The sequence below is a fragment of the Xyrauchen texanus genome, chromosome 34 (assembly GCF_025860055.1).
Source record: "Xyrauchen texanus isolate HMW12.3.18 chromosome 34, RBS_HiC_50CHRs, whole genome shotgun sequence".
NCBI lineage: Eukaryota > Metazoa > Chordata > Actinopteri > Cypriniformes > Catostomidae > Xyrauchen > Xyrauchen texanus.
Window position 1 is genome coordinate 18,287,210 of NC_068309.1, and position 20,544 is coordinate 18,307,753.

The following is a 20,544-nucleotide window of genomic DNA, read 5'->3' on the forward strand; positions in this document are numbered from 1 at the left end:
ACATGTAACTACATTACGTGCACTAAAGTAATTTGCACTGCATAATACATTTAAAATATGAATTCATATATACATCCGTTAGTGTTTCTGTGGCAGCTAAAGGGGGTTTGACAATGAATAATCAGGAAATATGCACATTTTGAATTTGAGTGGAAAACCAAAAAATGTTTAGGAAAAATTATTTAGAAAGTAACTTAAAAGTAAAATAATGAGTAATGTGATTACTTTTAGAGAAGTATTTAGTAAATTGTAGCGATTACTTATTTTGTAACTTACCCAAAACTGACCATGACATTTCACTGTAGTGCTAAACGCACAAGGCACATGAGCACAAGCGACAGAGGAATTTTATGCATTCAAGTATACTGTGTGCAAAGCCTTGTTCACTCATCACTATTTACTACATAGTGAATGTTATATAGTTCACGTTAAGGAACATGGACTTAAAACGAATCAAGGAATGAAAACCCAAAACAAACATCACTAGAAAACAAGACAAAAATACGAATTAAGATTTATTTTTTGCAGTGTATGGATGTGGTTTGGAAAAAATAAAAAATAAAATACAAATAAAAATAATAATAATAATAATAATATATATATATATATATATATATATATATATATATATATATATATATATATATAATTTTGCTGTTCAACTGAAACAGATTTGAGTCAGAAAAAACCCAAAATCAGATTTTTGCTGCTTGTCTGAACAAAGTCTAAGGTGTCGTTCACACTGACATCTTTGACTGTTGCGCTTGCTGTTTTTTCAGTGTCTCGCACAGAAGCACCATGTTATTTTAGACAACGCCTCAAGTTAAAAATAACTTTTAAAGCGAATCTCAAGACACTGGTGTTCTGTTCTATTTGTTGCGCTGTATCCGGTAAGAATACGTTCGGTCTGAATGCCCCCTGCACAAGCTGTCCATAGTATCAGTCTGAATGTGGTTTACCTGTATGTCTCTGATGAAGGACACAGTGACTCTCTCCTCAAACTCATTTAGTGGTGTGTACAGGTTCAGAATCTTCACAATCTGAAGCAAAATAAGGGCATGATTAATAAAGTAAATGAAAATTCAACAATGAACCAATACATGAAAAATATGAATGGAAACAGACAGTCTAAGGTGTTACCTGCTGCAGACTAAGAGCATTACAGAGAGAGCAAATGGCCTCAGCATCTTGGGAGGTCTTCTTCTTCACTTGCAACAGTTGGGCGGCCTGGATAAGTGGCTCCATGGTGGCTATAGCGCCACCCTGGTGCAGATTCTTTCCCCTCAGCCATTCCTCCAACTGACTGATGTTGTACCTGATAACAACAGAAAAGTAAACAGTTCAACTGTTACTATGAACCGACATTGCTTTATCAAATTGCTCTAAATATGAAAGTGCTAGTTCATCCAAAAATGAACATTCTGACATCATTTAAAGGAATATTCCGGGTTCAATACAAGTTTAGCTCAATTGACAGCATTCGTGGCTTAATGTTGATTACCACAAAATATTATGTTGACTCATCCCTCCTTTTCTTTAAAAAAAGCAAATATTGAGGTTACAGTGAGGCACTTACAATGGAAGTGAATGGAGCCAATTGTTTGCAGGGTTTAAAGGCAGAAATGTGAAGCTTATCATTTTATAAAAGTACATTAATTCTTCTGTTAAAACTCAGACATTTAAAGTTGTTTAAATCATCTAAATTGGCTATAACTTTACACAGAAAATGTTGTTTATGTCTTGTGGCTATACTTTTGAAACAGTGAGTATTTTAACATTTATGGATTGGCCCCCATTCACTTCCATTGTAAATGCCTCAAAGGAACCCAGAGTTTTGCAAAGGAGGGGCAAGACAAAATACAATTTTGTGTAAATCAGTATTATGCCACAAATGCTGTTGACTGAGCTAAACATGAATTGAACCCGGAATATTCCTTTAAGCACCGTTAATCACTCATGATGTAGAAAAACCTGTATGACTTTCTATCTTTCTGCAGAATGTAAGCCTTATTATCCCTACAATGAATGGTTACTGGGTCTAACTATCTGCCTAACATCTCGCTTTGTGTTCCACAGAAGGAAGAAAGTCACGCAGGATTTGGAACATGACAGTGAATAAATTATGATTTTTGGGTGAACTATCCCTTTAAGTGTAAAGTGCACAGTTTGAGTTTAGTGTTGAGATGTGTTCTCGGTACCTGAGCTGCATGCCAGTACTCCAGGAGCAAACATCTTTGCGCAGCAGCAAGTTGTTGAGGGTCACCGCATTCATGGAGTAAAAGAGCTGCCGAACCACCTGTTGGCCGATCTCAGGGTCCAGGCCGTGATCTGCCATGGTGGTGTAGAACTGTCCCAGCTGCCTGATCAAGGCCTCCAGCGTGTAGCCCACTGGACCCCCCTCCTCACAGTCAAAACTAGACGAGCGTTTCCTGTAACCCATAGGCTTCACACCGGCCAGACTGGGGATGCTCTCACTCTCAAGCATTGCAGACACTACCAACATGAAACAAGAAAAAACATGACATTTCGTATGAACAGACTAGTTATTTTTTATGTGAAACACAACAGCTGATGTTTTGAAGAATCTCCACACAGGAAAAATGGAAATTCCTTTAACAGGAACATCCATTTTAGCATGTACAGTGGCCCAGTGTCTGGTTTTACTCACCAATCATGGGTTGCATGATGCCCTCTGCAACTCTGACAAGCTGCTGATAGATCTGAATGGAAAGGTCACTCAGAACCTGTCGATACTCCGCCAGGTCAAAGTTCTTCAGGCAGTGCTCATTCTGCTTGGCAGAGTTCTGGGTCATAAAAGCCTATGTCAAGAAGCAAGAGTGAAATCACTGACAGTTCTATACAGAGGCCATCTGAAACATTCTAAGAACAGAATTCTATGGAATGGATTGAAATATGTTAAATGGAGCTAAGAGTACTACCCTCTTATTGGTAGCTGACAGTATGATTCAATTAGACAAAATATGTACAAATATGCAAGGGGTGTGGGACGTATAGAACTATAAGAGTGATGGACGTTCCAATGATTGAGATATCCTGCTTATAACTGAGCCACATGCCTTAGAACAATATTATGATTTAAGAAATTGTGAAAAACATTATGATGTCTCACCTCATCCCCACTGTACTGCTTCAGACAGTGAAGTAGTCGACTGGTGTTTGCCAGCCAGAAGGAGGTCATCTCAAAGTCGTTGTTTTTCTGAAGAAGTGAGAACAACAGATGATGGACAACCTATCATTATGTGCCTATTTTTGCATTGTACAACTTAGAATTCTGGGAGAGTTTTGCTGGACAGGTCGTATGAGTGTGTATAGGACATAGGACATACGTACCTTCAGGATCTTTTTGATGGCGTTGATGGTTGAGGTGAGAAGTGAGTGAAGTTTCTGGTCGTCGTTGATGTAGTCAGCATGGCGGACGCACATAAAGAGGATGTAGGCAGGGAGGCAGGGAACAGTGGCTGACACAACATGGGGCTTCATGTCTAAAAACAAGACCAACATATAAATTACACATGTATCACAATAAAAGGTCTTCCAGATAAAAATAATCCCTAAAGAATTAGTGGGTAAAAATGAAGTCCCAATGTATATACTCACAACTGCCTGCATGCATATACACATACCTGTAACTAAATTCTTCACCAGCAAGGCCTCATCTTCTTTGTAGTACTCCAGCATGCCTTCAAAGTCCTTCTCTTTCCTCTGTACAGTGACCTGCCGGGTCAATTCTGGCCGGCTCTTACTTACCTGAGTTACTGTTAAAGAATAAAGGCACATTAGCACACAACAGCACTATACAAGCATGTCACACTGAGATCAAAAGCAAATGTCTAACCTTCAAACTCCTGCACTTTCTTCATATAGATCTTCAATTGCTTCTTCAGCTTCTTCTCATTCTTCTCCAGCTTCTCCACAAGTTCTTTGAGATCCTAGAATACACAACCACAATCATGTCATATTGAGTGGGAACATCAGTATCATATGCTGGACACAAAAGCTACTTTACTCCTCATTTTGAAGCAATAGTTATTCGCAATTTTGGAGACGCTACTTTGAAACTGTTAAAAAGTTATTAAAAAAAAAAAAAAAACTTAACAAAAGTTAAGTTAGTTGGCTACACTAGAAGATACTAAGAAGCTAACTACATTGAGCTATTTAAGGTAGAGGTAGACGATATATTGGTTTTCCTGAATAAATGGTGCCGGTAGTTGACAACGTGCCCTGCCAGCACATGCATCATGTCGCCAACCTCATATCTTGTGAATAACAATACAAAAAAAAAAAACGAATCTGGTGAAATATGTATATACAAAATCCTTCATCTGGTGAATATAGGCTATAAATTTAGTAAATACTTAAATATAAAGCATTGTTACACAGCCAATCTCAAATTCAAAATAAGAGTCCCTTGTGAATTCTGGGAATGTTATAGTTAAAAATCATATTCAAATCTTTCTGGTTATTACTGGGATTTTTATTGGACAATACACTAAATCTGGGATTTTATTCATTTCAGACTCTTGTAGCCCCATCATAGTAAGGAAAGACTTAAACTGTGTCTACATCGTTTAGCAATGTTAAACGACGTGAGCAATGTTCCGCCGCAATGGCTAGAGGCTGTCAACACTGGAAGCGTTGAAATGCACGCTCTAAATCGTTTATTTGTCTTGTTGGCAGGAGTAGCATGTGCAGCACAAAATGGCACTTTACTGTAGTCGCAATGTGACCTGACTTACACATCCAGTGTAGACAATATCATATATTATAATAGAGTGATTTGCATTTGTTGCGTTGTGTCTGGTGGACAGGGTGTAAAATTTCTGCCAATGAATCGTTTTTTCCCCACCAGCTTACTTAGCGGTATCGACAAAATCCACTATCGTCGACCTCTAGTTTAAGGGGACAATATATATATATATATATATATATATATATATATATATATATATATATATATATATATATATATATATATATATATATATGACACCTAAAAAATGTTTCATCTTGTGAAATTTTTTTAATATATTTTTTGGGATTTCTTTTTTTATTTTGAGGAAAATATTATATTTGAGAGAATTTTAGTTAATTTTTTTTTTTTTTAAAGAAAATTTTTTTTACAGAAAAATTAATTGTAGGACATTGGCTCAGGAAGGCACAAAGATATGTAAAAAAAAAACATGTTTCATCTTGTGAAATATTTAAAAATATTTTTTGGTTTAGATAATTTTATTTATTTTTATTTATTTTTTAAATTGTACAGAAAAAGAAATTTTAGGACATTGGTTCAGGAAGGTACAAAGACACCTAAACCACAGTGTGCTTCAGGGCTTACGTACTACCTATTGCTGCATAAGAGAGAGGCTGGACAAAGTGACAGAATTCTTGTGAATGAGCTTGACAAGCAGTGCCGCCTCCATTCTGCCATCTCCCTCCCATTGAAAATGAATAGGGAACTCGTGGTTAGAGTGAACCATGTAAAACTGCCTCAACTGTTTGAGGGCTAAATCGATTGAGAGTTGAGCTCTCTCACCAGGTTATCATTGGTGAGTCGTGTGATCTCCTGCTGTATGCTGAACTCCACCAGAGCTTCAGGAGAGAGTGTGGAGAAGTTGTTCAGCATCTCCTGCTTCTTCTCTAGATTATCTTTCAGCAGTTCAATCTGTGTGTGGAGAGCTTCTAGTTCATCCCGGTGTTGACGAGACTGTGTCTGCAGCTGAGCCTCCAGCAGCCTGACGCAAACAGTTGTAAAAACACACGTAATTTAATTTGCATGTAAACCATAATCTGCCAGTTATAAAATATTAGAGTAGTTTGTATCATTAGCATGCTTTCTAAATGCCATATATTAATGACAAGATCTAAAATCGAGTCCCCAAAACACAATTTTTATGTGTAAAAGGAACAAAAAGCAATATGACTCCATATCAAAATCTATTGCAGAGGCCGACAATCTTTGAGGGTTTTATAATTGTTATTTGTTTTTAAATATTTTTTTGACATTTCCCTTTATTTATAGGGCAGTAAAGTGTAGACAGGAAAGTAGTGGTGAAAGAAGGGTAGTGGGTACAGGACATGGCCCAGGTTGGATTAGAATCCAGGTCCCCTGGTTTCCAACAACTCTTATATGTCCTGAGCATGCGTACAGCCCACGACGCCACATCAGATGTAAGGGACTTCTTAACATTTCTTAAATAAACAACTAAATAAAACAAATACATATATCATCACTTGTGTGCCAATTATTGCCCCTTTGCGTGCCAATGGTGGCCTATGTTTACATGTTTACTATGACTCCTGGTCTATTATTTCTTCTTGGAAGAAAATGGTGAGAAAAATGAAAGCCAGTTGAAACAAAAGAGAAAATGAAGATGGAAAGTCAGTAGAAAAGTGAAGCACAACCTGGCAACTTGCTTTAGACCCTGGTAGGCCAGGCCAAGCTCACCATCTTCATTCAAATAACCCCAATCTTGTGCTTTTCTGCCGTCCGAGTAACAGAGAGCCCAGGAGACAAGAGAGAAGTGATAGCAGACAGACAAGAGAGAAAGCAGAGGAGAAGAATGGCAAGAAAACAGCATCAGTTAGTGCAGTGAGGCAAGGAAAGTCAGGTTAGACATCAAGCTGCAGAATAGGGGCAAATTTAATATGCCCATTTCATTTCAATGGTGATATCTTCAAGGAAAAAGTTCATTTAGCTGTTATGGCTTGTATCGTCACCACATATTAGGTAATTTCAACATGACTGGGCCATAGTGTTGCATTTGTTTAGGTGGGCTGCCTTCCATCCAAGCAATGTCTACAAAGAGAAGTGGTACTGGCAGGAAATGAGAAATAGAGAAAGGAAGAGAAACACATGCATAAGAAAAGAGATGGATATGCAGTGTTTAAAGTGTTTAAAGTGGCTAGACCAGAAAGAACAAAGATGTATTCTTAGATACTGTACATCCCTCATCTAATACCTCTTGCTCTCTTACAGACTCATACAGGATTGCTTTTAAAATGTGTCAGTGAGCAGAGAGTCATGAATTTTGATGGATAGATGGATATTGGATGGCATGGAGGCTCAGATTTGAGAGTGTGGGTATCTTAAAGTAACTTTCCAGATATAAAATGTAATCTTGAAAATGGTCCTTGGTTCTTTTATAAATACAAGTATAAATGTGAGTAAATGATGACAATTCTTTTAAGATTTAAGCCCGTTTCATGAGAGTTGTTTGGTTCTTTAGTTATGTGGGTCAGAAAAGTGAAGAAAATGAAAGCAGACAGGCCATGAACAGCTGAAACAGAGAGCTATTCTGAAATCAAATTATGAAGTCAATACCACTGCACTTTACCTTCATTTAAAAAGACAAATGGTAAAATGGAGGAGGGGCAGTGTCACTTTAAAACTTGTTCATTGTGCAGACTGAGCTGCCTTACTTCTTTGACTCATGTGCATCTGAAGCATCCACCAGGGGCTTTTTGTTGTCGGTCCATTCCGATACATCATTGGAATCCTGTTAGAATGAGACATATTTCTTTTATAAGTGCATAGGAGTGGTATATCAGGTATTTCAGAAGGCACGAAAACCAGAATGCTGTCAGTTTAAACAACTTATTGAAGGATTGTTCAATGCAAGCTAAGCTACAATAAACCTCTGCGACATGCTGTTGATTACAACAGAAAATAATGTTACTCGTCACTCAGTTTGTAAAGACAAGCAAAAATATTTTGTAAAAGTCTATGGGCAAGGCATTGCGGAGGGTTTCAAAGCAGAAATTTGAAGCCTGTTAAAGCGCTTTTATTAATTAGTCCCTTCAAAATATTATATTGTTTGAACGGTTACGTTTTCTAAATTGCCCTTTTTGCAGCTGGAATACTATTCTAGGTCGAAGAACTTCTGGTTATGCATGTACTGTATATGTATTTACATGAAAAACAGTCTCATGTTAGCACTGGTGTTGGGCGTAATCCAATTACAAAGTAATTAGTAATTGTAATCAAATTACTTTTAAGTCATAAAAGTAGTGTAATGCATACAATTTTTGTAATCATATTACAGTTACAGACTTTCAATTCATTTAATTACTTTTAAGTACATAATTGGGTTATGCTTATTTCTAATATATTGTTTATGTAGAATACATGAATTATGGTCCCGTAACAAGTAATTGTGAAGGAGAAATGTGAGGTGCTGTGTGTATGACTTGTGTGTAACAATGAACAAGAAATATAGACATTATTTTGAATTTGTTGAGCAGAAAAGCTTAAAGTAATTAATAATGTGGTTACTGTTTCAATTATCTAATTAGTAAAGTAAACATTACAATTTCAGAGAAATAAATAGTAATTTGTAGTGGATTACTATTTTTAAGTAACTTACCCAACACTGGTCAGCACATGCTTAAGTTTTGAGGCTATACCTCTAAAACGGTATTTTAACAATTGTTAGTTGAAACTAGGGATGCACCGATGTATCGGCCGCCGATATTTACAGGCCAATTATTGACAATTTAAAACCATTGTCATATCGGTTATAAGCATGAAAATCTGATGGTTGATTTATAATATTTAGTAACACAGTTTGTAAAAACTCTTTGAATTTAAATGCACAATCCAGAAATAATAATAGCCACAACATGTAGAAGAAATGGCACTCCTAATATAATTTTTTTTTCTTCCATTTCTTTTGTTAATGTGGAAAAAACACCATAAATGGGTGTGACAGTTGTGCAAACGGCACTTACCTATAGGCTACAAAATGAGGGAAACCATTCAAAACACAAACCAGCAGACTTTGACTTCATGACAGTTTGGCCTGTCATGTCTTCAACAGATCCAATCCATGTTCAATGGAAATTATTTATTGTTAGAACAGTCATAAATCTTTTGTACCTCTTTGTACATTTTTAAAGCATAATTCAAAGGTAAAACAGTCATCTGATGACAAAATAATGTAAGTGGCAAAACAGTGGTATCTGTATTGGCCTATACGTTTTTGTTAAAATCAGTATCTGACAAAAATTTTAATAGTTTAAACTATTTTTTGTGGTAACTGTCAGCATGTCACAGATGCAGCTGATACAGTTTAACTTGTATTGAACCTGGAAGCAGGCTTCAGCTGCTTTCAAAACGTAATCATAATCTTTTAGATAGGAAAAAAACCCACCTTTGTGGGTATATACAAATATAACTGAGCATGAGAGAGATTTCTAACCAAGTTCAATCAATACTGACACTGCTATGCCCACCTCAGAGGATTGAGACAGGCAGGTAGACAGACAGCCACTTCCACAAGAACTGAAGTTTTTGTAAAGACAACTCTTTGAGACAACACTATTACCCTTGAATCTACTTTTCTGAGCTATTCTGAGTTCCATCAAACCCTATTATATCTCAGCTTAGCCTATCCGATTCCATATCTTTTTGCTTTAGCTGAAGGCTTTGATTTCAAGGAACATTCACTGATGTCTCATGGAATGGTAATGGACTAGAAAGTCTTTGGTGTGTGGTCCGATGAGACAATGTGTGACACTGTCAGACCACAATAACTTTATCTGAGTTATACATACAGTACTTCACTTATTCCAATCTATATAACAAACTTCAAGATATGACAGCCTGTAAATGCCAGATTTTATATTACATTCATGACAACTGATGGGTACTTGTGTTTTTAGACTTACAATGTGATTCGTATTATCTAACTGGCTTCTGGAGTTGACGATTTGGGCCTTGAGCATGAGCACTTCCTCCTTACGCACATCCAACTCCTCACTGGCTGCTTTGAGTTGATTGAGCAGCAGGTTGTAGCTCTCCTGAAGCTCATTGGACGAGTTGTTCTCGGAGGCCCTGTCGGCCAACGCTTTCCTCAACTCATTCAGGTCATTCTTTAACTTCTTATTCTCAGATTCCAACTCTTGCCTCTGTAGACAGAACAAATGTTTACAAATATAGTTGAGATGCAAAGGGAAAAAGAGTGTGTACAGTAATGCACTTACAATGGAAGTCTATGGGGCAACCATCTACCTTTAATTAGCATTTTATTATTTCCATAACTTTTTCAAGCCCAGAAATCTATGGCATTTCTAAATAGGCCTGAACATCTTTGTGTATGAACATGAAAAAGGCTAAAAAAACAAAGAAACAAAGACACATACAGAGTGATTGAAAAATCAAGCAACACTTCAGTCACTTCAAAACATCTCTAAAGGCCTGCAGCTAAGGCTTTGATCAGCATCGCATAGTGTTTGAGACCTGCTGAGCGAGAACCATCAGCAATTATTAAATAAAATAGATCACACAGCCAAGTTGGGACACTTTAAGAAAACTAACAAAATTGTTACATAATTCTACTGCCTCAAGCTCAACATTTAGCTCCACAACACAAAACTAACTTAAGATCTGGTGTCTTCCAGCTTGTACTTCGCTCTCTGGTCAAAGTCTAACCGATTGAAGCTATTGAAATGAACTCTTCCATTGAGGTTTAAACATACCCCCTGCGCTCAGATAAATGACTGATCAATGATATGAAAGCATTAAGAGATTTTCACATTATAAAGATACATGTGAGACCCAAAAGGCAATACAAATGCCAGCGACTTCTCAAAGTTTTACCTTATTTGTTAAATTAACAAAACGCAGTATTGCATTGCTTTATGCAAAAAGACACTATGAAAATAATCGCAAAACATAATCTTGTGCGATTCCTTTTATTGCGCAAATAAAAGACACAAAAATAAACACAAAACAAGATCAATGAAATCACATGCCATTCCTTTTGAATGAGGGCATAATTCAGCTCTCTAAAAACTTCTTAATATTAAATTAACAAAACCCAGTATTGATTAGCTTGACACGTGACATTCTTTTTGAATTCTGTCATAATTCAGATCTCTAAATACTTCCTAGTATTCAATTAACAAAATGCTGTATTGCGTTGCTGTAAATTGTGCCATTCCTTCAAATTCCAGGCACAATTCTGCTCTCTTAAAGCCTCCTGATATTTAGTCAACAAAAAAATATTGCGTTGCTTTACGCAAATAAAATATAAAAATAAAGGCAGATCAAAATCCATTCTTTTTGAATCCTGGCATTATTCAGCTCTATTAAAACGTCCTAATCTTAAATTGCTGCATCGTGCCACTCACCCACAGTTTAACAGGCAGCGCAGACAACAGCAGTAGAACAACAACAGTGCAGAACAAATCAATAAGCACTAAGACAGACATCTGACTGGAGGCAGAGCAAGTGACTTGTTACACTGAGCAGGACAGGACTGCATATGCTGTTACCTTCAGACTGTTGTAAGCCAGGTCTGGGTTTATGTCCTCTGACGTAGGACTGTTGGCCTCACTACCCTGTAAGATAAAAGAGCAAAAAAATAAAATGAAAACATAGGCTAACTGATAAGGCAGAGGGCCATGCTGTTGCAAGTCTAGATGACAGGCTGTATGAAAAGATGAAGTGTTGTTTATGACCAGCTGTGACTTGAGATTATCTACAGCGGCCAGCTATTGCCAAAATGGAGGACAATATTTAGCAGTCACTCAAGATAATATACCAGTTTTGGGCCTTTTTGCTACTTTTAATAAAAGTAGGGAGGATACTATTAGAGAAAATGATTCAGCAGGAGAGAGAGGAATTGGATGCCGGACTCGAACCCATTTCTTCTGCATGAGCTCTTTTTTCTTAAACATAGATTAACTAATTCTTAGTAGTGTCTCAATACAGTATATGTGAAAATGTATATGAATGTATAAAGGCGCAGTCACATTTACCTTTGAACGTCGAAATTCCGTGGGCGAAGAAGGAGTAGGCGGACATTGAGTGCATGTGAAACCAGCAAAAACTAAATGCAAAGCAGCCTCTTTTTAATGCTTCACCTTATACTTTGTGTATGTTAATAAGAAACTCAATGCTGAAATTATATACTTGTCCATTGTGAAATTTCAGTAAAGGTAGCCACACAGAGGCCAATGCCAAACCAACCAACTTTCTATTGGTCAATGTGGCGAATTTACCAGTCAAAGTTCAACAAAACTGAACTCCACGCAAAATACTCAAAGGTAAATTCTTCGCCACAGGAAGTCCATTGCGCTAAATTCACGACTGCATGGATTTCTATTGAAATGAATGTATTTTGCCCATGGAATTTCACAGTGCCATGATAAGTGTGCCTTTTGATAAAGTGTTTTTTGCCTTCACTAGTACATTTTAAATGGTTCTATGGTGTAACATATTAATTAGTAAATGTACGAATATCTGATATGGACTTTTAATTTGTCAAAAAAGCTGCTATTTAATTTTTTTAGGTGCAGTATGACGACATTCATCTTTCCAAAAGTACACAAGGGATGCAAACTCATCAGTGGTGAAAAAGTTGAGAAAGTCATAGCAGGAGTTCCAGATGTATAATTTCTGTTGATTTGTTTGTTGAATTTGCAGCTTTTTTAAGTGTTTAAGCTTAAAGTAACCCTTTCAAGTGATTTAAATAAGGAAAATATAGAAAATGTTGGTGAAAAATTTGGGCAAATGAGTTTCAGAAAAGGTGACTTTAGCGGAAACATGAGTCATTTGCATCCCTGGTATACCCATAAACATTGTCAATCAATTTTTTTGTCTATGCATTGTTAGAAGCACTTTCAAATGGTAGATGATAGCCACTTTGAGAGGATTATGAAAGCAGAGAAGACATGATAAATAACGGGCCTGGCTCTTGCGCAACTCCACTTTCTCCAGGTTGGTCTGCAGCCTCAACCTCTCCTGCTCCAGCTCTCGCACCCGCTTCTGCAACTTCATGAACACACTGAGGTCCATGGCGGCCTTCTCTATGCCCATTTCCTAGAGGAGCACATAATACAGAGCAGAAAATGAATGCCATCTTCATGTGCTTTTATAGCCCTACTGAAGTCTGTTCCACTGTTCAGAGAGATGTCAGTGAGAAATCAGAACCTAATGTCTGGCCTGTTGAGGCAGATCTAGATATTTTGCTTTACCTCCACCTGCTGGATGGTTTCATCAGTGTCAACTTCAGACATGCTGATGGATTGGTAGTTGGAGTCTGAACCCAGACTGCTCTGGTTGGAAGGGTTACGGCGATGGCCGGGGTGGAACTATAACATATAAAAACACAACCACAAACCATCATTTTTTGAGTTGGCCAGATGTCACTTTACAGCAGTCAATAACCCTTTTTCTATGGAATGGAATAAAAAAAAAAAGAAAAGAAGAATCATAATGGGAGCACTTTATATTAAAGGAAAAGTTCACCCAAAAATGTTTATTCTACCATAATTTACTCAGTCTCATGTTGTTAGGCAGAATGTTTAATCTCTAATAGCTGTATATAGCTTTATATCTAATAGTTTAATAGCTATCTGATCAGTAAAAACTATTGCTGTCAGTCGATAATTTAATAAGTCAGTCTGATGGTTTATGTTGTTTTACGTTTATGTTTGACATTAAATGTTACGTTAACGGTTCTGCCGGTTTCATCCTCCTCCTTGCCGTCCTTTAACTGTTACAAATATGTAACAACATAACACTTGATTCGCATTAAGTCAGTCAGTGCCAGCATCAAGTGCCATTTGAACTCCACATGAAAAGCACAGCAAACAATGTTTTTGTGATAGTTAAGACTTGACGTGCTTCTCTGGTAATTAAATTGCACATAACAGGGGTTGTAAAGTACTTGATTTATGTCACAAGTCCCATCTGGGCTTGTTTTACAACAAATAGCTTTCTCCATCACATTATCATCGACACGGAACCTCTGTTGTGGTGTGTCTGTTTGTGTAACGACTCCGTGTGGACACATCAAAAAGGTTCCGCCCTGGTCAGACCAATGTTTATGCTGGTTTATGCTTTATTAAAGGTAAATGCATTAATCACAATAATAATAAAATATAAAAATAACGTGTTTAACTTTTTTAATTAATCACATGCATTAAAGTGATCATTTTGACAGCTCTAGTAAAAATGCTTTAAGTGACCAAGTGTAAATACCCCCTAGGAGTTTTATTGTTACAAACTAACTTGTTGAACATCATCCATTTAATAGCCATTGTTTAACGTAAAAGGAAGATGTAGGGAGGTGGATGCCAGTTTGTTTTTTTCTACTTATTCCTTTTTTCTCCTGTTTTGTGTTAGAGAGGGAATTAGGAAGACTTTTTGTTATTTATTTTCTATACTGTATGAGTTATTAAAATGGTCTGTGATCAATGAGTTCTGGGACAGGAGAAGGGAACACTTCTCCAACCCCTAGACTGGCGTGGGCTGTAAATATTTTTAAACCTATATTTTGTTTGAAAGAGAGCATAAAGAGGAAATAATTGCTAGACTGAGATTATCAAACTTGTTGTTAGTTGAAGCCCTAATCTCACGTCTGTTTGCAACCTGTTGGTTAACATTACCTTCATATCCTCCTGCAGGTTATCATATCTCTGCTCCAGTCTGGAGCATTCTTTCAGCAGGTTCTGATAGCGCAGTCTCTCCTCATCCAGTTCAGCCCGCAGACGGATTTCTATCTGAGACACATCGCCTCCCTGACCTGAGAGACACGATACATGCATTCACACACCATTTTTTCCTTAGGAATGACATCAATACATTATTTTTGGTATCAATTCCCATTTACATCTTATTTTCAGCAAGCATCAGATATCCCTGGACTTACTGCACGTATTAGAGACTCTATTTACAACTTGGCACTTGGAAAAGATTCAAAGAGAAGCATCAGATGTATGGCCTGATAGGGGTTTGCTGAGTTAACAGCATTCCATTAAACAGTCAATTTCCATTTAAGATAAGTGGTATAATAAACCAGTGATTATGATTCCTTTGACCTTTCATCTGAATTTATTAAGATAAGACACAAGTAAGAATTAGTGATTGCATGAAGACATACTATATAAAGAATGTCTGGTTTATCTATTTCCTCGATTTCCTTATCTCTCCTTTTTGATAGAAATATATGTATATATAAAAATAATAATATGCATATAAAATACCAATTGCAAATTTTTCTATTATAATAACTGTTTTAGACATGACATAATGAAAGGGCATTGTATAAGATAAGACTCTATCATGGTTATCTTGAATTTCATTCAATCTATCAAAAGCCACATAAAAGTTTGATTGTCACCCAAGCTTTGACTGTCCTATATTGTCTTATTTAATTTCACAACACTTTTCTCTTTGAAAGAGCATTTGGAGTCACCTTTAACCTCTTTACATGGGACAAAGAGTCACGATAAGACAAACCAGAGGTTAAAAGCTCTGAGATAAAAAATCTTCCTCCCAAAGACAGTACAAGCTATTCAAAGTAATCAAAACAAGCAGAACATTCAGAGTAGATGTTGCCTAGAGCCAATTAAATCTTTGCAACTATATAAACCACTCTGACCAACTTTAACAGCCTTGAAAGGAGAAAATAACTAAGAACATCAGTACAAAACTCATTAGACCGACATTTAAAAAATAAAAAGCGTATTTCAAATAAAATTTTTGCACGTGAAGCAATGGTCAGCTTTGAGTTGCGCAGGTACAGAGGCAGTGTCACATTGCTCCGTTAAAATCCAATTCTGTTTCGGTCTCATTTACCCAACATCTGCACACAGACCCTCTTGTGCATCAAACAAAACCAGCCCAGCCCTCCAGGTAACCTACACATCCCTCGGCTCTTTGTGTGTGTGTGTAGCCATGAAACTCACCCTGAGTGGAGGTCTGGATTTTGAGGTTTGTCTCTTCTTTTTCCTTCTTCAAGAGCGTGTTCTCTTTCTCCAGCTCCTTCACCCTCTACAGAATAAAAGAAAAGAGTTACACCACCCTTTTAGTCCAAAAACTGTGGACACTAAAGACCCTGTAAGGTAACTGTAAGGTGCCCTGTTCAGATTATCTTTAAAAATAAATATAAATTTGGCAGACGCTTTTATCCAAATTATAATTATAACAATATATATATATATATATATATATATATATATATATATATATATATATATATATATTAAATTATAATATCATGTATTACACATACATACATATATATATATGTCAAAATTTCTGAGACCACATTGGAAATCTGAGATTTAAAAACTATTTTAACCTGGAAATAAAAAGAAACTTTAGGAATTTAGAAATATTTAAAATGAAAGAAACATTATGAAATGAAATGAATAAGAAATATTTAATATTCTGCACTATTCTAGTATTAGTTTTAGTATTGCTATTCTGAAATTTCAGGTACATTTTTCAAATAAACATTTTCACTTTAAATTGTTATGCTGATAATATAATCTATAATGGAAAAAAAAATATTAAATAAGATACACACAAAATAGAATTTTCATTTGCTATAGAACACAATTTTTAAGTTCACTATTATCAAAACAAGAAGCAGTTATATAAAATGTTTTACAATGAATGAATGAGCACATTAAAAATATCAGCTGACAATTCATTCAAAAGAGCTATTGTGTAATAGCTATTGTGTAACTCAGTTGAAACTATTTCAATGCATTCTTTAAGCTTTTAGGGATGACAGACATTAGCTATTTAAAAGATACCTCTTATGAAAGGTACATTGTAATATTTCCTTTTGATCTTTGATTACCGAAGAGCATGTGGTTTTAATCTGTTTTTGTGAAATCTGGCCATTATTATTCATTTAAATTATAATACTGAAATATAAAACATTTTGAAACAAAGCTAAAATTCAAAAATCCAAGCATCAACTAATATCTGTCCAAGTGAATCTTTTCTCACCTGTTCGAGCCCCTGTTTTTCATTGTTGAACTCCTCCTCTATCTGCTTCCTCTGGGTGTGGGCTTCCTGGAGCTCTGCCCTCAGCCTCTCAAGCTCCTCCTGCAGTGAGGAGCCAGCGGTTTGCCGACTGCGAAGGGTCTCCAGTTCCTTCTGGAGTTTATTGACTTCTGAGCCCAGAGTAGTATTGACAACAACCAGCTGCTCATTCTGAGTTTTATACTCCTTTGACTGTAAACAGAAGGACATACATACTCGGCATCATGTAAATAAGTAAATGTATGCATGTCAATCAGTTCTGATGATTTTTAATAAATGACATTATCTTTCTATACCTTAACATCAATTTTCTTCTGGAGCTGCACAATTTTGTTCTCCATTCCGACACTGAGGTTTTTAAAGTGTTCGGCTGAACGGGCCTCTATCTTGAGCTGTTTAAGTTGGCGCTTGGCACGCACGCGGCGGTAGAAACACTGGATGACGATGGCAGCATTTCGAGAGTGGAGGTACTTCTTCCTCACGAGCCACCCACGGACAGTCTTCTGTATGATCATGGCTTTGTGATGAAGCATGAACTGAATAGAGACAAACAGAAGCTTACAATTTTGGATTTATTTTAGAAACTGTCCCTTGTGCATAAACAGAATTTAAGCCTGTTTTTCATGGCTAATATTTTAAGGATAAAGTTATCACATAAAATCTTTCACAACACATTGCTCCATCAAATCACAATGAGAAAATTTTATTTGAAAAATAGCATGCAATGTGCCATTAAACAGTTATTTTATTTTCTAATTATCATTTACGATCTAATTATTAATTGATTATCTAATTATAAATTAGATATAGTTTTTACTTAGAAATAGACAAACACTCCACTACAGACCTGATTTCCAAATCAGCACATCACATACACTATATATTTATTAAAACATATAAATATGAACATAATCTAATTCATATTCATGAGGTAATCCTTTACCATGTTGTGACACCACAACAAGCACGTTTTCCCCTCCCCTTTAAAACTGCCACTGTCCCCACTATTTTTAGATATAAAGTGACAACCTTGTGTACAAGATATTGAATAAGTTTGTATGTGCTTAGAGAGTCTGTTTTTGCTGTGACTTCTGGTGGCATTGCATTCCGAATTCAATACTTGGTGTCTCCAATTTTCTCAATAAAGGGAAAGCAGTACAAGCCAGAAAGAGAGAAAGGAGCAAGAGACATAGGAGTGAAGTACCTCCTGATATATCCTGCGGATAAACATGCCCCGGGCAAAAGCTTGAATGGTGATGACAGCCCGACGGATTCTTAGATACTCCCGCCGAACTCGTACCATCCGGTACTGTTTCTGACATATAAGTGCTGCTCGGGTGAGACGAAGCATCTCGGCAAACCTAAAAGAGTGTGAAAAAAATTTGAAAGAAATATACTGTTTTAAGTAAAGTGGTTGAGGTGACGTTCATAAGCAGTACACTAGCTCAAACTAAGAGCTGTCAACTACAGTTAGGGTAAACCAGAGCCATATAGAGAAAGAGTTGCGACAACTCCATTGACTCCAATGGAACGTTTTTTTTACAGCAATGGCGGCTCGTGGAGCCTCTCAATAGTTCCCGGAAGTAGCAGCAAACACATGCCGCGCCGTAGAACAAACCGTTTGCGACGCACTTTTAAAAGGTGAGACGTTTAAAGAATAATATTATCTTATTCTGTATATTATCAGTACATCTAAATAAAAATAACTTGTAAATTAAAACCTTTATAGTTGAGTATTACTCATTAAATTAGGAAATAAGGGATGTTATCGGATAACTAACAGATTAGGCAAGGATCGGAGCTGGATAACGTTAGTAACGAACACCCTATTAATTGTAAAATCTGTTCTCTTGATTCAGTTTCATCCATCGTTTAAAATCGTAATATATTATTACAATTTAAAATAACTGTTTTCTATTTTAATGTATTTTAAAATGTAATTTACTCCTGTGATGCCAAGCTGAATTTTCAGCCTCATTACTTTTGAACGGCAGTTTATATACGAGTATGATTAAGTTGTTTTAAAGCTGAATATATTGTGTATATGAATAAGTATTGTAAGAATTATACATTAGATATATAATATTTATAATACATAAATAATTATATTACTACATATAGAATTGTAAGAATTGTAAACAATAAGCTTCATTTCACTAAATTTTACATTTATGTATCTGCTGCTAATAGTTAATAGTTCATTGACCCATTGTGCGGTGCGAGCTGGAAATCATCTGTCACCAGCCTGTCTCTGTACTATCTGAAAAGTCATAAATATGACATTAGTTACCATGAGATTAGTGAAAACACTGAACATGAGGTAACATAAAAAGGCAACAGAAACCCTAGCCTGAAATAAGTTGAGGCAAATAACGGTAGCTGAACACTAATCCTCAAATATTAGCTGATTTGATCTTTAAAAAAACAACATCGCTGTAACAACATACTCATGCTACATACATATGTCGGTGTATTACATAAATATATAAAATAAATGCATTTATTGACTACTAATTACCAGAAATCGCAGTTCTGTCACTCTACTCTAACAGTTTGAAATGCCCGCCAAAGCACTTCCTGGAACTATCCGAAGTCTACGTGAATCACGTGATGATCAAGCATTTAGAACTTCCGTTGTCACAACTCTCTCTCTATATGGCTCTGGGGTAAACCACACAAAACCTCAGTCATATTACACCCCAAAGTCAAAAGAGAGATTTAAGAAATTACACTTTGCTTTCAGAAAATTAAGTCTACTTTAAGGACCATGTAAATTAAATAGATGATCATGAATGAAATAGAATAGAATGTTATACAGAATTAATAGAATTATTATTTAAATTATGTATTTATACATCATGGTAGTATTAGTTGTACTGCTTTCAATTCATGCTTAAAAAAAGTGATTGTCAATAGGTTCTCATTGAGTTCTCATAAAAATGACTAATACTATTAAAGACATTTTACAAGATCTAAATATGAACTTATTCTCTAATCATCACTGAGAATAATGAGAATCACCAAAAAATTCTCAACTCAAATGTCTGGATGCATTTCAGTAATGAGAACTGGAGGGGAAAATGTGCTTATTTGTCTTAAGTGATGTCACAATGCAAATAATCTTAATGGTCCTAAAATAGGCTTAATTTTCTATATGCAAAATATTTTGTGACCTGAACTTTTTTCCTGATATTCACTCAAACTCTCCCTTACCTGCGTGCCAGATAACCCCGACCATATCTCTGTAGTGTGATGGCAGACTTGCGGATCTTACGGTAGCGGTTTCTCTGTAGCCATCCTCGCACCGTCTTCTGGATCTTAATGCAGGCGTAGCGGAACTTATCTGCTCTGAGCTTTTCCAGATAGGCCACCTGACCTGCCCTGAAGAAAATCTTAGTCTTTCCAAACTGGAACTTATCTGGATCCTGAAGGAGAAATTATGTAAAAGACAGTCAAGCTTAAACAGTTTTAGTAATGATACTTATATATATCCTTGAATAATCAGTGATAAACATTCTCCATCCTTGAGGAGACAAATGTTGTCCCCTGACTAGCTTCAGAAATTAGCTGATTTTAAGCTGTATTTTTGACGTTTATGAGGGTCTATTTTTTCTAATCACATCATCCTTTATACCAAATACTTCCAATTTAATCAATTCAATAACATACATTTTCAATCTGAATAATTTATGCAACAATATTCTAGGCCTAGAATATTAATAATATATAAGATGTTA

The 20,544-nt window shown here is 36.1% G+C and overlaps 1 protein-coding gene across 3 annotated transcripts in view; it reads right to left on the minus strand.

Moving 5' to 3' along the window:
- myo5b (myosin VB) overlaps nt 1-20,544 on the minus strand; it is a 92,594-nt gene that overhangs the window by 2,679 nt on the left and 69,371 nt on the right. For 2 of the 3 annotated variants that reach the window (XM_052104034.1, XM_052104035.1), the window contains exons 19-38: nt 20,021-20,232; nt 18,012-18,168; nt 17,104-17,343; nt 16,772-16,999; nt 15,718-15,802; nt 14,416-14,552; nt 13,000-13,116; nt 12,713-12,844; nt 11,296-11,361; nt 9,688-9,927; nt 7,441-7,517; nt 5,555-5,753; nt 3,857-3,950; nt 3,645-3,776; nt 3,352-3,503; nt 3,131-3,217; nt 2,669-2,819; nt 2,199-2,493; nt 1,141-1,315; nt 960-1,040 (exon numbers count right to left, since the gene is read on the minus strand). In XM_052104034.1, coding sequence (XP_051959994.1) covers nt 960-1,040; nt 1,141-1,315; nt 2,199-2,493; nt 2,669-2,819; nt 3,131-3,217; nt 3,352-3,503; nt 3,645-3,776; nt 3,857-3,950; nt 5,555-5,753; nt 7,441-7,517; nt 9,688-9,927; nt 11,296-11,361; nt 12,713-12,844; nt 13,000-13,116; nt 14,416-14,552; nt 15,718-15,802; nt 16,772-16,999; nt 17,104-17,343; nt 18,012-18,168; nt 20,021-20,232 — 3,057 coding nt within the window. Of the gene's footprint in view, nt 1-959; nt 1,041-1,140; nt 1,316-2,198; nt 2,494-2,668; nt 2,820-3,130; nt 3,218-3,351; nt 3,504-3,644; nt 3,777-3,856; nt 3,951-5,554; nt 5,754-6,423; nt 6,502-7,440; nt 7,518-9,687; nt 9,928-11,295; nt 11,362-12,712; nt 12,845-12,999; nt 13,117-14,415; nt 14,553-15,717; nt 15,803-16,771; nt 17,000-17,103; nt 17,344-18,011; nt 18,169-20,020; nt 20,233-20,544 lie in introns of all 3 variants that reach the window. The other variant, XM_052104037.1, reaches the window with a different exon arrangement.